Raw genomic sequence first — 15,827 nt, forward strand, 5'->3', positions numbered from 1 at the left:
AATGTTGTGCCATTGTGGGAGATGGAGCCAATTGGGCAGTTTGAATCTGTTTAGAACCACAGAATCGTTTAAGCTGGAAAAGCTCTCCAAGACCAGCGAGTCCAACTGTGACACCAGCTCTGCCAAGGCCACCACTAGCCCATGTCCCCAAGTGCCACACACACAAGGCTTTTAAACCCTTCCAGGGATGAGGATGCCACCAGTGTCCGGGGCAGCTGTGCCAGGGATGGACAGCCCTTTCTACGGCGGAATTTTTCTCAACATCTCCAACCTCAACTTCGCCTGGGGCCGTTCCCTCTCCTCCTGTCCCTGTTCCCTGGGAGCAGAGCCCGACCCCCCCGGCTGTCCCCTCCTGTCAGGGACTTGTGCAGAGCCACAAGGTCCCCCCTGAGCCTCCTTTGCTCCAGCCTGAGCCCCTTTCCCAGCTCCCTCAGCCGCTCCTGGGGCTCCAGCCCCTTCCCAGCTCCGTTCCCTGCCCTGGACACGCTCCAGCCCCTCAATGTCTCTCTTGTCCTGAGGGGCCCAGAGCTGTCCCCAGCACTGGAGGTGCCTCAGCAGTGCCGGCACACGGGGGCGATCGCTGCCTTGGTCGTGGTGTCACACTACTGCTGGTATAAGCCAGGTGCCATTGCCCACCCGGGCAGGCCCCAGCCGGTGTCCAGCGGCAATTCCTGCCGGGAATCGATGCACTTTTTCCCGGCTCGCACCGTGCCCGCCGCGGAAGGATACGGCACTGGGGCGCCGCACTGCGGTTGCGCTGCTGCAGCTCACCCAAACCTCCGATGCTCCCCGATCAACCTCCCGCAGCGAGCGCGCGGGGCTGTGATTGGCAGCCCATCCAACCAATCAGCGCCGCGATCTCGACCAGCCTCCCTTCCCCTCACGCCTGTTTCTCCCACTCCCCTTCCCTTATCTCTTTTTTTTACGCTGCGGGTATTCTATTGGCGATTCTAACTGCCAATCAAATATCTGGACCAATTGCCGCCCGGCTCCTTAAAGAGAGGATAAGCGAGGCCAATGGGCGGCTTCTCCGCCCAGCGGCGGGGGCGGGGCGCCGTGGGGGGCGGGCCCTCAGAGGAGGTAACGCTGAGGGAAGAGGCGGCGGCCGCACAGCACTCGGGGAGACGGAGGAGGAGAAGGAAGGGGAGAGGAGGAAGAAGGAGAGGAAGGAGCGGTGGCTCTCGGCGGATCCTGGTGGCTCCCGGTAGGTGCTAGTGGGTGCTGGGTCCGGGTCCCTGCTCCACGGGCAGGGTCGCCTCGCTGGCGCTGCGCGGGCCGTGGGGAACCGTCCGGGCCTGGTCCCGGCGGGGCCGGGGGCGCCTCCCTACGCCCTCGTCCCTTTTGTTGTGTTGGGACCCGGGCTGGGTTACCCCGCTCCCGCCGGCATAACCCCCGGGCTGGGGTGGGAGGGCCGCGCTGTGCTGCCCGTGTGTATGTGTGGGTGAGGGGAGGGGGGAATAAAGAAGTTGTGCTGCTCCTTCTTCTCTCCCCCGCTCCTTCTCTCCGTTCCCGGTGTGTTCTCCTTGCAGGGGTCTGCAGAATATTCCGAGCTGGAAGGGACCCGCGAGGATCATCGCGTCCAGCTCTTAGCCCTGCACGGGACACCCTCATGTGCCTCCTGGACGTGCAGTCAGGGTTAGGTGTGCCAAACTCCGTGGAGTTTTGGAGGAGAAAGTTAGGAGCGATGTGGGGTGAGGAGTTGTGTTTGGAGCTAGGAGTTTGCGTTTGGGATTGCGAGGCTTCTCCTTAGCCTTTTGTCTGTCCCCTCTCCTTGTCTGCAGAGCCGCGGGTGTGAAATACACACAGCCCGCCTGAGATAGGACTTGAGATTACTGGTTTTATTCACGGCTTTAATGCTGCAGCAACCTGTGTGTTGTCAGAGGGCAGGGGTAGGTGGGATACTGGGGAGAATGACAGTGGTGAGGCACTGAAACAGGTTGCCCAGAGAAGCTGTGGCTGCTCCCTCCATCCCTGGGTGTTGTTTGTAAACAAACATAACCTGGTTGGTGTCTCATCTGTCTCGATAAGTGCACGGGGGAAGTTGTGTCGTGATAAGGGCAAGGAGTTGGTGGTGTTGCTGTAGAGTTGTGGAGTTCCTGTTTGTAGCTTGGTTTTTTTTCATTTTGTGGAGAGTGGAGGGGAAGAGAAGTGCAATACAGCATGGTCTCTTAGTCTTCACTCTGGGGAAATAAAAGAAGGAAAAAAAGTGTGTGAATGAGTGAAGAGCTCTTGTGATGATTGTGGAGAGCTGTTGAACAGCTGGGATTCAGGCTGCAGGCTGGTCTTGTCTTTTTGGTTGTCCGTCACAGTTTCTGACTGAAAAGAACCCAACATGTGTGTTGTGCTTTTTTCAAATGCTTTGCCAGGAGGATAACATTAGGAAAAATTTGTTTACTGGGCTTACCAAAACAAGTGTCCCCGAAAAACTGCAGCCTGTGTGTATGGTGTGTGGAGCTCATGCTATCACAGTCCTCAGGTATAAACGAGTTAGATTCCATGGGTAGCAAGAGGTTTATAATAACAGCGTGTTAGGAGACCGCAGGTAACAGCAGGTTTGTCTTTTCTGAAGTGTTCTCTCTTAGCCTGGAGAGCTGTACTTTCAGGCTGATTCATGACATTATTTCTGTGGGGGCTGGACTCTGTAGCGCGGGACTGATTAGTCCTTGCTCTGTTCTCTAGGCTGGAGGAGAAACACCCTCTGGTTGAGGTGAGAGGCCAGCAGAGCGAGGTTGCCTGTTTAGCTTTTCTCATGCTTTGTCGAGGTGTTGGTGTGTGAGCAGGTTGGTTGTGTGCTTGTTCTGAGGCGCAGCTTTCAAATTTCTAACCTTTACAAGCTCCAGCGAATTCGAGGGGGATGAGAATGTGAGTAAAGGAGGTGTTTGTGAAGTCCCTTCCCCCCTTTGCTTAGCACTATCATGATGAAAGATAACATTAGTTACAAATGCCTTTAAGAAGGGGAAGGGGAGGGTCTTTTTTAAGGTGGCTTCCACTTAAAGATGAGTCTGAGCACATATTGAACAGCATATTGGGATGTTGAGAAGAGTAACCTGGCAGCTGATTGTTGTTCTGCAGTTGTGTGGGTCAGATACACCAACAGTCACCAAAATGAGTGTAAGTGTTTGAAGATCCAGTTTTCTTCATTGAAGAGGCTGGATGTGCGTGATAGTCTTGGACAAGAATTCATCGGCTTTCCTGAGGTTCTGTTTAACTGTAAAAGAAACAGCACAGTTAAAAAAATGAGGTTAAAAAATTGGTCTCTGAACTGTTCTCTTGTTTTCTTCCACCCAGCAGCTACATTCACCAATAAAATCAAATATGCTGGAATTGCACAGCAAATCTCCAAATGAAAGACTGTCCCTGGGTCCTCCTCCATCTTCCTGTTCCACTTGATCTTTCAGAAGTCTTGAGCACCAGTTGATATAATTGAGTTTATTGGAGCTCAAAAAAACCTCCCTTCTACTTACAGCAACTTTAAAAAAGAAACCTTGTTTCCATCTCTCTAATCCCTTGCCCAAAAAAGTACTGGGAGAACAGGCTTTGTAGTAGGTTCTGGGTAACAATGAATCTGAGCTCTGCTTGAGACTGAAGCAAATTCCTAAGTTTTGTTTGTATAAAGAACAGTACGCAAAGTTTTAATTATTATAAAAAGTATTCCAGAGTTTTCAAATGTATTCAATGCTGCCTTAATGGTTGTGCATGTAAATGCCCTGTAATTGAAAGCATCCATTTATGGGCCTGACTTGCTAAGTGAGCTGTAAATTCTGCTTTTCAGATTGGATTTAATGACTTTTATCATAAAGCCATAAACTGGTTGTGAACTGTGCCGAGAGGCAAACAATACCTAAGCTTACTTTGCCAAAATATTTGTAATTGTTGATTTGTTAAACTGAATTGCTGCAGGTCATGCGATGGGATTAGGTTTTTGTAATAGAATGGAGAGTACGGGCAGCCCTGTGCTCAATACTCTCTGGGCTAGAAGAAATTGGCTACTGCAGAAAACCTTCCTAAACATTCCTCTCCGCTTCCAGTAACAGAAGCTCCGTTGCAAACAGTAAGCCTTCATTCCAGATGACTTTTTACTCTGTGTTTGACAGCCACTGTGTGAATTAAGACCAAGCAGAGACTGCAAGAGAGCAGCTTCTGGGTCTCCCATCAGCTTAGTCTGGGGCTTGAGTTTGGTTTAAAACACTGGAGCATAAGAGTTTAACATCAGATACATAGCACAGTGGAACCCTGCTTATCAAGGGGGTGGAGGGATGGCTTGTTTGTAGTAACACTGGCCTGTATTGAAAGTGAACTCGCATTAACTAATTGTTAAATGCAGTTGTTTGGGCTTTAACAAAGTGGAGGAGCTGCTAAGCTATAAACTGAAACAGGTACCTAGGTAACTGATAGCAGTTCTGTGAATATTCCTGTCAAATTTAGCCCAGGAGTATTTATTTTCTAAAGTAATGAAGCTGACACTTGCCTGTTGTACATGGAAAATTTTAGTCAAAATCGGTGAGGTGAGAAGGGCTTAAACTACTGTGGTTTGGAGTGCTTATTCACTGCTTTTCTGGGGCTGTTAATGTCCTTTGAGTTTTAAGAAGCAGTACTCCGATGTTCTTCGTAATACTAAATAAGTGGAAGAATTTTGCATCTTTGTAGAGACAGGTGGATTGGCCAACTGCAGTTGGGGTAATTTTCCTCTTCTGCAATTCTAAGAGAGTTGCTAAAATACATTGGTCTCTCCAGTAGTTTAATCAAAGGTCAGTAAAATTAACAACTCTTCCTTCTCATGTCTCCTGTTGCAGGCAATTTTTGTGTGCCATGAATTCATGTGTTAGATGGAGTGCTAATTTTTTAATAACAATACACCTTTTCATTACTGCATTTGGCTGCAATTTGAGGTAGCTGTTAGTAATTGAAGAAAAATCCACCTTCCCAAGCTTTTTTAAGATCATGATCGTGCTTATTTAATTTAATATATGAGAAATTTGAGTTTTCTCATTTGATTCATAAACGAACTTCATGGAGTGAGCAAGAGGGAAAGAACACACTGTCATAATAGGTGAGTAATTATGTTTTCAATGAATACAGTTATGTAGAGTTTCAAGATGCATTGCAATACTAGAGCATGGTAAACTTAAAAATGCGTAAATAGAGTCTCTGTAGAGGCGTGTTTCAATTTATCACTCTAAAGCTGGCCCAGAGAAGGAAATCCCTTTGCTCCTCCTGCCCTCCAAGATCACAAGCATCATGCCTTGAACTTCATCAGCCTGTGTCAAAACAGAACCTTGGTCTTGCTCCTCAGAGCTCTGGTCTGAGCTGAGCTGGCCAGAGCTCCTTGGGAGGGGAACTCCCCAGAGGCACCCCCCTACTGGCTAATTGGCTGAAAACCTAAGCGAGTCTGAGGACATTACTCAGTAGGGGCTGATCTCCCCTTTCCTCAAAAAAACCCAAAACAAACCCTACCACCCAAACCCCAGTAAGGGAATACTGTCCTGCTCTCACCTGAGTATGAGGAGGTAAGAATGAGCACCGTATTGCTTTTTTTTTTTTTTGTGATTGTTCTTCCAGAAAGGTATCACAAAACCAGGTATCCATTATTCATTTGTAGGAAATAAAAGAATTAGCCCTTCTGGAATCCTGAAAGGCAGTTTTTGGAGGAGTGGTGGGTACAGTAGACTTGTCAGTTCCACCAAGTGATTCAAGCTAGAGTGTGTTCTGTCTAAAATGGAAGAGACTGACTTCTGATTTTAGTTTGAAGTTCATACTGAATTCAGGTGCATGTTGTGCACTTGGTGAAATTGATAAAGAATCTTGTCCAGCTTCCAGGATTAATGAAAAAAAATTGCCTTTAAAAAAATCTCAAAAATGGGACTAAAATAGGGAGGAAATAAGCTTGTAGACTTTCTCTCAAATACCACAAATTATTTTCCTCGATCTTCTTTCCTTGGGAGCTTAACTTCTGTCCTCTTTATTCCAGAAGAGCTCTTAAAAATGAGATTTCTGTAAGCCAGAATACTTCTAGTAAAACCAGGAGAGATCAGATTTCTTTATTTCAAGTTTAAGATGAATAAGCAGACCGATATGAAATATGTTGCATAAGGGTTTAGAATAAATTAGCCAGAAATCACTTGATATTTTTGGTAGCACCAGTGTGTTTATAGTATGTTCCAGACACTCAGGAAAGGAAAATTTCCCTTGAAGACTTTAGTCTGCTAGCATGCTGCCCTTAAGGTTTTCTTCATCTTTTATGCTTAGTTATTGCTGGGATCATGGGCTTAATATTTAATACTTGTTCCAGAGAACCACAGTAGAATGGAATAATAGCAGACATGACTCAAACTTTGACTTTAGAAGTTGCCAACTATGACAGTGTTTGACCAACTATAGAAACATGTGTGTATCAGGGAGCAGAGATATGCTGCGGGGGCAGAGATGAAACAAATACCACCAAAGTTAGGCAATTTGTAGCTTTTCCATTCTTAATCTGTTGGGAGTAACAGCACATGCTTTCTGTGTTCCAGCAATCTAAAGGAACTTTTGTACCTTTCTGGGTAACAGTGAGTACTCCCTGAGTATCCAAAGCTGCAGTTTGAAGACACAGTCCAGAGATGGACTTGGGATGGAAAGGGATGAAGTGGAAGTTTTCTGCTGTGGAGCACACTACTGACTTGGTACTACTAGTTCAACTGCAGTTGAGCTTGGAAAGGGATCTTGAAAATCTCCCTACAGTTACCCACTGAGTCCCTGAATCTCGGTGTATTGTAGTGGATATTGGAGATAGTACAGAGGAAGGAAAAAAAGATCAGATTTGGCCCATGCCATTGCGCCTCAGTAAAGGAGAGCAAAAGGGAGATGGTGCAAAGAGTAAGTGATGGGGAAGCACCTCTGAGCTCCTTTTAGAAGCAAAGGCTGTGAGTACTCAGCTTTTTGAGGCAGTTGGCTGTAAACTACAAGGGAATCACAAAAAAAACATTTTAAGTAAGAGGGGACATTACATACTTAGCATGTATTTAATCTGAGGCCGTTTCAGCAATGTGGAAATGTTTTTTGCAGCATTGGTAAAGATTGTTTTCTGTGTGTGTTTCGGAGAAGAACATACTTTATTTTTTTTTTAGCAGATAAAGAATGTGTACCAGGCAGAAATCCAGAGGAGCATTTTTAGCAAGAGGCAAGCGTCAGCAGTGGCAATGTATGCAATTATTGTTCTTTAGGAGATCAAAACTTCTTCTATTACTGTATCCATTTGAAGGTAGAAGGTATAATTGATGAATAGAAATGGGATGTGCTAATCAAAAATGAGCTTTAACAGTGGCTCCTGAACCCATTAGTGTAAACAAAGTGGTTTTGGTACTCTCTGGGTGGGTACAGTTAGAACCCAACACAGGTGTAGGGCTCATTTTTATTTGAGCTCCTGACGGATGTTCAGCAGCAGACATACACCCTGCCTTCTATCTCCAGTTTTTCATGAGGTGTAAATGTCTTTGTACTTTTTATTTAATCATAATGTTGAGAACTTTAGGATAATATGACCAAAGGAATAAGTGCAAAGATAACCTTAGGCTGGTACAATTTTTTTCTATGGTCCTTAAGATAAATCCTTATGCAGTGTCTTCAAGTACTTGTAATTTAATTGAATAAGTAAAGCTTTCATGCTTGGCATCTGTCCAGAGGAGCATCCCAAACTGTGTGAGCTGTGTTCAGATAGTTTCTTTGTGACAAGAGGCTGAGAGCCCTCCTATTTGAGGGAGGGACGTGATTCAAGTGTACAGAATCATGAAGCTTGCAGACCAGATGAGTACAAATGGTTCTTCAGCAAGGTTTGCAGTGGTAGAACAAGAGGGACTTTCTGAAACTGGGAAGGGAATAAATTAAATTACTAAAAGTAGTTCTTTTAACGTGGACAGTTAAATACTAGTGCAGTCTGCCACAAGAGGTTGTGAGGGCATGTTCAAAAGGTGGTTATAGTTGGGTTTGCGGACAGCAAGTCCACAAATTGCTGCTGATGGGAATAAGTAGCAATGTAGCCTTTAATTTTGTGTTGCAACAGTTTAAATTTCTGAAGGATTATGAGGAGGGTAGGCTGCAGAAAACAGCCAGATTCACGTGCTTTCCTTGAGTAGCATGTCCTTTTGCCACCCTTGGAGCCATTGGAGCACTAGGGTGGATGTGCCATTGCTGCTTTTTTGTTGCAAAATCTGCATTTATCCAAATTGCTCATAATTCAGCCCAATCATGCCTTGCAGTTTGCACTGTCTTCTCTAGGCTTGGAGCAGAGTGCCTTTTTTTCATAAATTAAGATGTCTGAGATACTCTCATGTGAGTACTCATCACAACTGGGTGAAGTATTAAGCTGAATGAAGTCCTGTCCTACTTGTGTCACATTCTCTCTGCTCACCCGTTGAAAGATACAGGGCCGCTACTGGAATAACTTACTGAAATTCTTATTGATAACTCCTGGCAAATCCCTGACATGGCAAAACAATAGCTAGAAGGAAGAAGTTAGTTTAAGCCTCCCAGACTCCTTCTCTGCAGCTGTGATGTATGTTGTGTTTTTGTTAAATAGCTGCTAAGCTGCAAAAATCATTGTTATAAAGGGCTGGCTCTTCAAATGTGTGCCTTGGTGTTTTGGGGTTTCTTACAGCTAATTTTCATGGAGGTAGCAGATCAATTTGTGCTTTTTGACATCTTCTGCAGAAGATGGATGAGCAGCTAGATCTGTAAGGCAACTGTATAAAATTAAGTATGGTATCTAGAAACTTCTGATTAGTTAGGTCTGAGCCTACAGTCTTTTGTAAATGTGAAAAGAGATTTTTAAAAAAAATTTATTTTCCTCCGAATATGTCAAAATAATGAGAGTTCAAATACAGAGAAAAACTGAAATGTATGGAATTTTGAAATTCTTTCCTGCTCTAAGACTTAAGTCACTTAGTGTGCATTTGAAGCCGAAAGGCAAATCTTTGTTAAAAAAAAAAAAAAACAGAATGCAGAAAATTACATATCGTTCTTAAGGGAGAGAATACTGCAAAATTGAGTACCTCATCACAGGGAGTATTATAAAGCTGAAAAATTGGATAAAAGTATTGAGAATGTTTGGAGGGCCTGGAAGAATAGGCTCTGAAAGAGGCCATTTACCACCTTGGTGGTAAATGAGACCTTTCTGAAGTCTGCGTTTTATAAGGCTGACAGTCAAAGGAGTATTCTGTGGCACTGAAAGGTGTCAAATTTGAAGCTTAAGAACAGGAAATACTCAGATAAGGATAAGAATTGTTGTGTGGATCAGCAATGATTGTGCTACTTGATTGCCTACATCTGTCAGCACTGAATTTAGTGTTCAGATATTACACCATCAACTGCTACTCTTTGAAACAGGATCTTGAAAGCCAAAAAGGTTGTCTCCTTTAGTTCAGTCTTTCTGAATTTCTTGTGTGTGCCTCTCAAGCACCCAATGTTGGCCTTGCTGAAAGGTTGAAGTCTTTTAATAAAGCTCACAGTGACTGCTGCTCCCTGTTTTAGAAACCAAGTGTGCTTCTTCAACCAGTGGAGGCCATGCAAGCTTGCCTGTTTAATCTCTGGAGCTACTTGGTGTACTCATTACGGGTCTATTGTGTCTCACTGCTGGACCCTCAAATGGTTCAGAACATGTCAGGCTGCTTAATTTGGCTTTGTTACCAAAATGATTGAATTTAAAGCACATTTGCAGCTATGCAGTCAACACTAGCACTTCAGCTGCAGTCCGGGGCTAGAGTTCTCTTTCTGCACTCCTCTAACTCATCTGACATCACCTGTAGTACATCAATACCATGTGTGAGCGGCTTATTAGCTTAAAAGAGAATTAACTTGGCAAAAAACCCACAAAATTGATCAGTTTTTACTCTAACCTGACTGAATTTTTGTGGAAGACCATTAGCAAGGATGCCGAGGTGGTGATGCCACAGGAAAGAAAGGAAGGAGAAGTGGGCTCCCTGTGGCAAGAAGCTGTTGTGTTGGTTTGACTCCTTATGAAACTGTACCCTGAGTGTCCTAGTCAGTGTTTCATTAAAAATGTTGTCTATTCAGTTTATTTTTCTAGTTTGCTGTAGCCAGGCTTCCAATGCAATGCTTTTGCAGTCAGCAAAAGCTGCAGTTGGAGTTATTTGGGACAATTTGGTAATAATTTAATGTTACTGGAAGAATGAAAGTTCTTTATAGTCTTGTGTGAAAATAAATGCTTTGACTTTTTAACAGGGCCTCTACTGACAAAAAAAGTGCAACAGTTTAAAACTGAGAGAGAGGGTTGATATGGGTTGGGTATAGGGAAGAGATTCTTGCCTCTGTGGGAGGTGAGGCCCTGTCAAAGGTTGCCCAGAGAAGTTGTGGCTGCCCCATCCGTGGAACAGTTGCAGGCCAGGTTGAATGGAGCTCTGAGCAGCCTGGGATAGTGGAAGGTGTCCCTGCCCATGGCAGAGAGTGCAACAAGATGATTTTTAACAGTCCCTTCCCAAACCACTCAGTGATTCTGTGATTTAGGATGGAGTATTTTGAATGACTTGCATAAAATTATCAGTGTTGGTCTTGGTCCCTGTTAACTGGAACCTCTGTCTCCTTGCCCCCAGAAAACTACATTGCTTGGTTCAGTCATATTTTTGGGAAACTGGTTTATGGAAGTGTAATTTATTTGAAACTGAAATGTCATGCCTACTGAATGTTCTGTTTTGTGGAAGTTGCAAAGTTATGACTTAAAGTTACCTGTAGAATATAATCTAGCGTTTGTTGACTTGACCCTCATTGAAACTGCAAAAATGTGACAAGGCATAAATTAGCCATGAGTGCTGTAGCCTGAAGTACCTCGAATCACGCTGTTGTGCAGGTGGGAGACTTCAGTAAGATGAAGTTGGTATATTTTGGATAGATATGGGCAGTGTGCCTGTACAGGTTGGAGAGGCACATAAGCTGCCTTCAAAGCTCAAATCAAGTAGCCTGAAAGTAGTGTTAGCTTCTAGCTAAAACAAGGTATTTTCTGCTGACTGAACTAACTTACACAGCTTGGGAATATGGGAACTTTCTGGAGTTCAAATACCCATTTGTTGCCTGGCGATAGGATCATTTTAGACTTCAAAGCCATACTTCCATCTGCAGGACCATTAATGTCCTTGAGCAGTTTCTAACAGCTGTCTGCCTGTTGATTTCAGGTATTTTATTTTAATACCTAAAACTGGCCTAATGGAAGCTGCAAAAGCAAGATGCTTTTTTTCTAAGTGGCTATCATTTCTCTTTCAAATGATTTGAAGTGCATATTGCAGTGAATGCTAAACATAGCCCCAGTTTCAGCATCCCTTTTAATATTTCATTTTATATTAATATCCTGATCAGGTAGTTATACTGAATGAAAGGCTATCAAAATTGAAAACAGACAGTTCTACTACGCTGGTGCCTGCAACCTAAGATTTTAACTGTTCCTTTAATGAATTTTGAAAGACTTGATTTTAAGGGCTGCCAGTTGAGGGGATTCATTTTCTGTAGGCCATTGAATTTTAGAGGGGAATAAGCTTATTACCAGACTTCGAGGGAATTTGAAATTGGTGTCCCCTATGGAACAAAAATTGGTAGTTATTTAAAACATGACAAAATGAGAAAAGGTTTGCGAAATGGCTGGCTGTTGGAAGATTTCTGTCAAGCCATAATGACTAAATGACCTTCCAAACACAATTTTGCCTGCTCAATTAATTTGGAGATGGGCAGAACATGCATGTATGTGTGTGCAATTTGCCAGTCACTTGTGGAAAATATTAATAAATTACTTAAACCAGCTAGCCTAGGTGCAAAGCTAGACTCAAGTTACCTTCTGTATTTGCTGAAGTTTGCTTTAGTCAGGAAAGACTTGAGAAAAAACTAAATTTCTATTGCAACAGTGATCTTGGTCTGTGTTAGCTGTTGAAGAGTCTACAGCACACTTGATCTTTATTTATGAAGTACCCAACCGTGATACAGACTACTTCTGAGCTATTTATCTGTGTTTTATTTTGGGATGCAGTGTCCTGTGGCATTTGGCAGTGAAAGGTCCTAATGGAGATAGGTATTTGTTTCATGTGGAACCTCACTGCTAACGTGTCTCTTGTTTCCGTTTGTGTTTTTAGGCATCAGACGGGAATCTCCATTTTATTGCTTGCTGAGTGCTCTGTCTGGTGAAAGTCATGTCGTCCATATTGCCATTCACTCCACCAGTTGTGAAGAGACTTCTGGGGTGGAAAAAATCCGCTGGTGGCACTGCAGGGGCTGGTGGTGGTGAGCAGAATGGTCAGGAGGAAAAGTGGTGTGAAAAAGCAGTGAAAAGCTTGGTCAAGAAGCTAAAGAAAACAGGACAGCTGGATGAGCTTGAGAAGGCAATTACCACTCAGAATTGCAATACAAAATGTGTGACAATACCAAGGTAAGTGCTGTTGTGTTTGAAATTGTTACAGAGACTTAGGAAATGAGATGCTCAGACCTCCTGTGGACAAATGACTAGAAAAACAGTTGCATGCTTTTGATTCTTTAAAATGATGTAAAACCTGTATTGGATTTATATAGTGCTTGCTTATAACTGAATCACATGCTTTGTGAAGTCACAATTTCTTTACATTTCAATTTTCATTGCTGTGTAGGTTCCTGTTTGTGTGTATTCTGGTGATGTTTAACACTGCTCTTAGTTCTTAGCACTGCCTTATGCTTTTATTTAATAACCCTGTCTATACTTGGGGAGGGGGGCATACTTGAGGCAACACTTTCACTTTAAAAAAAAGCCACAAAAGACTAGTTTTTCCTTGGTCAACACTTCAGTCATCTAATTATTTTCAGTTATATCTGCTAGTTTAAATTTTACAAGCTGCCTCCATTCCTCCTTTTGAAGGGAAATTTTATCTTTGGAGGCAGGTTGTCTGAAGACCAGTTTATTTACTGTAATTATTGTTATCATTTAATGAAAACACTTTTGTTTAATAACTTGGGGTATTTCTAGAATTACTCCTCTGCTCCTGCTACGTATAAACATTTAGATGAACAACTTTCATTCTACCCCTTTGACTTTCCCAGCTTAATTCATAGCAACTGCTGTGCGAGAGCAAGGGTTATGTTTGTAAGTATAATGCAGTCTGCTCTTGATTCATGTTACACTGAAATCCCACTGGGGTGCCGGGCAAGCTCATTGTGTGTGACAGAAGTATCAAATCACTTCACAGGTGTGGTTTTTCCCTGAAAAAGTTAGAGGATCTCACTTTTCTGGGCATTCGATGCTAAAATTATTTATAGGGAAGAGGAACTACATCTGGGATATGAACTTCATTTCTGTATTAGCACATTCATCTCAGCTCCTTTTAAGATTCTTATTAATCATAGTGCAAACTAGATTTGACTGATGTCACTAATGATTCCATATATCAAATGTGTTGTAGCTGTTATCTGATAATGGTTTCAGCATTCTGTTTCAGATTTGACACAGCTGTCTGGGAAGGTCATGAGTATGCCCTGAATGAATGACTACTTTAATTCTTTTTTTTTCCCTCTATTCTGTTCACCTTTTGTTTCTAGGGCTGCCCTCTGCTTGTATTTTCTTCCCTAGAATATACCCAAAAATTTCTGTCTTTCCCTTCTGCTTTCTTCCATTTGCCAGATGGAAACAATCAATTAAAAAACATTAGCACTTTCTTATCTTAGAGTATTATCAGCAGGCTAAGATTGGAACCTGTAAGGTTATGTATTTCTTGAGATGACTCTATGTATTTAGCAAGTCTTTACTGTGACTAAGGTGAAGTGCTTAATTGGAAGGTGTTATATGACAGAAGTTAAACACACTTGATATAAAATGTGTATCTATGTTCTAGAGCTCTTGGATTTTCTAAAGCTCTCCTGCAGGGACACTGGAGCAGTAGATATTGCTACCTCAGAAGAACAGATGTCTACACTGAATTTTGTTAGAAGATACAAGCAGTATTCTAATACATCATTATTTTTGAGTAGACTCTAGTCTGCTATGAGTATGCCTGCATAACAGTTTGTGCTAAAGTAGACATGATAAATAATTCTTTAAAATGGAATACAAATGTTCTGGGACCAGCAGTTCTTGCTGTTCTTTATCCTCGACTCAGCTGTGAAAAGGACTGGACCTTGATTTTACTCCTCTTGATTACCCTAGGAGTTAAGCCAGAAAGAGTTTTTCAAGTGATGTTGGCTATTATACGGGCTTTACTTTTAAAATAAAAAATGGCTTTGGCATTAAGGGGAGGGTGATATCAGGGTCACCAGCAGTGCCATACAGAAATTTTGAATTTCATAGCTGGGTTTTGTATTGTTGATATTATTTCACTTTGACAGCAGTAGTCTGGGTTCCCAAGAAATAACAAACATCAACTCAGTACGGTAATGACTTCTTGGAGATTCTGTTCTTGGATTTAGTAAGTCAATGAAACCACTGCTTGAGACCCACTTTAATGAATGTCTTAAAGATCTGCAGATCAGCAGGGATAAATAATAAAATGCTGAATTTGAAACTTTTTTCCTTACTAGTCAGCAGGAAGTTTGTGGTGCCAAGCTGCTGAGATGCAGTTCTGATGTGACAGCTGGGCTAGCTTTCCAAATGTTGTTCTGCTTGGGGAGGGTTTTTGTGTGTGTTAGTTTTTTAGCTAGCTTTAGTTTTACTTAGTAATGCTCTTTTATTTGGTGTAGATACTGACAACCGTTGTGGGATGCTTCTGTTTGCCACTGTTGCATTATTCCCTCAAGAAAACTTCCAGTTGCAGTTTCACAAGTTTCTGGTCCCCTCGGAGATTTCCAGAGAGTTTGATACAGTGTTTAGTATACTTTTTCATCATTGAAACTTAAAGCATCTAAACTCCTACAGACTTTCTGCAAACTGAGGAGCAGCTTGAACAAAGGTTGTATTAAATCACCTACTCAGAAATCCGCACTTTTTTACTGTGTGTTATTGATAATCACGTGAGTCAGGTTTGTTCTGCTCCTGTGCTGTTTGTCAAGGTGACTGCACACTAAGGGAGGCTGATCCTGTGTGTACTACACAAAAGCTGCTCGTGTGGTAATTAACACAACTTCTTAGGAGACTAATGGAGGTTCTGAGAAAGCAGAAGCAAACAGATGGAGTGGGTGTTGGCATTGCACAGCAGGACTTCTTAGCTCTCCATAAGTGGGTCAGTAATCTAGAGCAGAGGCTAAATAAGTACAGAAGTCCTTTTGACACCAGCCCTCTAAGTAATTTGTAGTTATCTTGCTGAATCCTCCCAGCAAGCCAGTGGGATTCTAATCACATAATCCCCATGTATTCTGAAACTAAATGTTGGCACATGAGTTCACTTTTCTAGAATACATAATGAATTTGGTGGCATTTAAGAGCTTGTCTTCATGCTCTCCCTTGCAGTTTTGACATGGGCACAAGATGCAGTCTCAATGAAGAAACAGTGTGAGCATCCTTCTTCTGATGGAGCAGTTTCTTCCTTCTTAGCCTGGATTATTCTTTTGAATCATAGAATCTTAGAATAGTTTGAGTTGAAAGGAGCCTTAAAGATCATCTAGCTTCAACTCCTCTGCCATGGCCATGTGCAGGGGCATCTTCCATTAGACCTGATTCCTCAAAACCCAGTCCATAAATGCTTTGGAACCTAGTGACAGCTAAAATCCAAGCATTCAGCGAACCATACCATGCAATTTAGTGAATAATCAACGGGCATATTGATAGTCTTATCTTCATTTAAAAAGTTGTTTCAGTGGTAACAGCACAGAGAATTGGAATCCAAAGTATGGAAACACAACTAGTTTCAGCATCCCAGTATTTTGGTGTGATAAGTTAAGTGTCTTTTCTGTCTTAAAAAGAG

The 15,827-nt window shown here is 42.7% G+C and overlaps 1 protein-coding gene across 5 annotated transcripts in view; it reads left to right on the forward strand.

Moving 5' to 3' along the window:
• Window positions 1–1,090: 1,090 nt before the first annotated feature.
• SMAD2 (SMAD family member 2) overlaps window positions 1,091–15,827 on the forward strand; it is a 50,487-nt gene continuing 35,750 nt past the window's right edge. For all 5 annotated transcript variants that reach the window (XM_069001017.1, XM_069001022.1, XM_069001018.1 and 2 more), the window contains exons 1-2: window positions 1,091–1,204; window positions 12,105–12,397. In XM_069001017.1, coding sequence (XP_068857118.1) covers window positions 12,162–12,397 — 236 coding nt within the window. In that variant the 5' untranslated portion in view covers window positions 1,091–1,204; window positions 12,105–12,161. The remainder of the gene's footprint in view (window positions 1,205–12,104; window positions 12,398–15,827) is intronic.

This window comes from Aphelocoma coerulescens (assembly GCF_041296385.1).
Source record: "Aphelocoma coerulescens isolate FSJ_1873_10779 chromosome Z unlocalized genomic scaffold, UR_Acoe_1.0 ChrZ, whole genome shotgun sequence".
NCBI classification, from domain to species: Eukaryota; Metazoa; Chordata; class Aves; order Passeriformes; family Corvidae; genus Aphelocoma; species Aphelocoma coerulescens.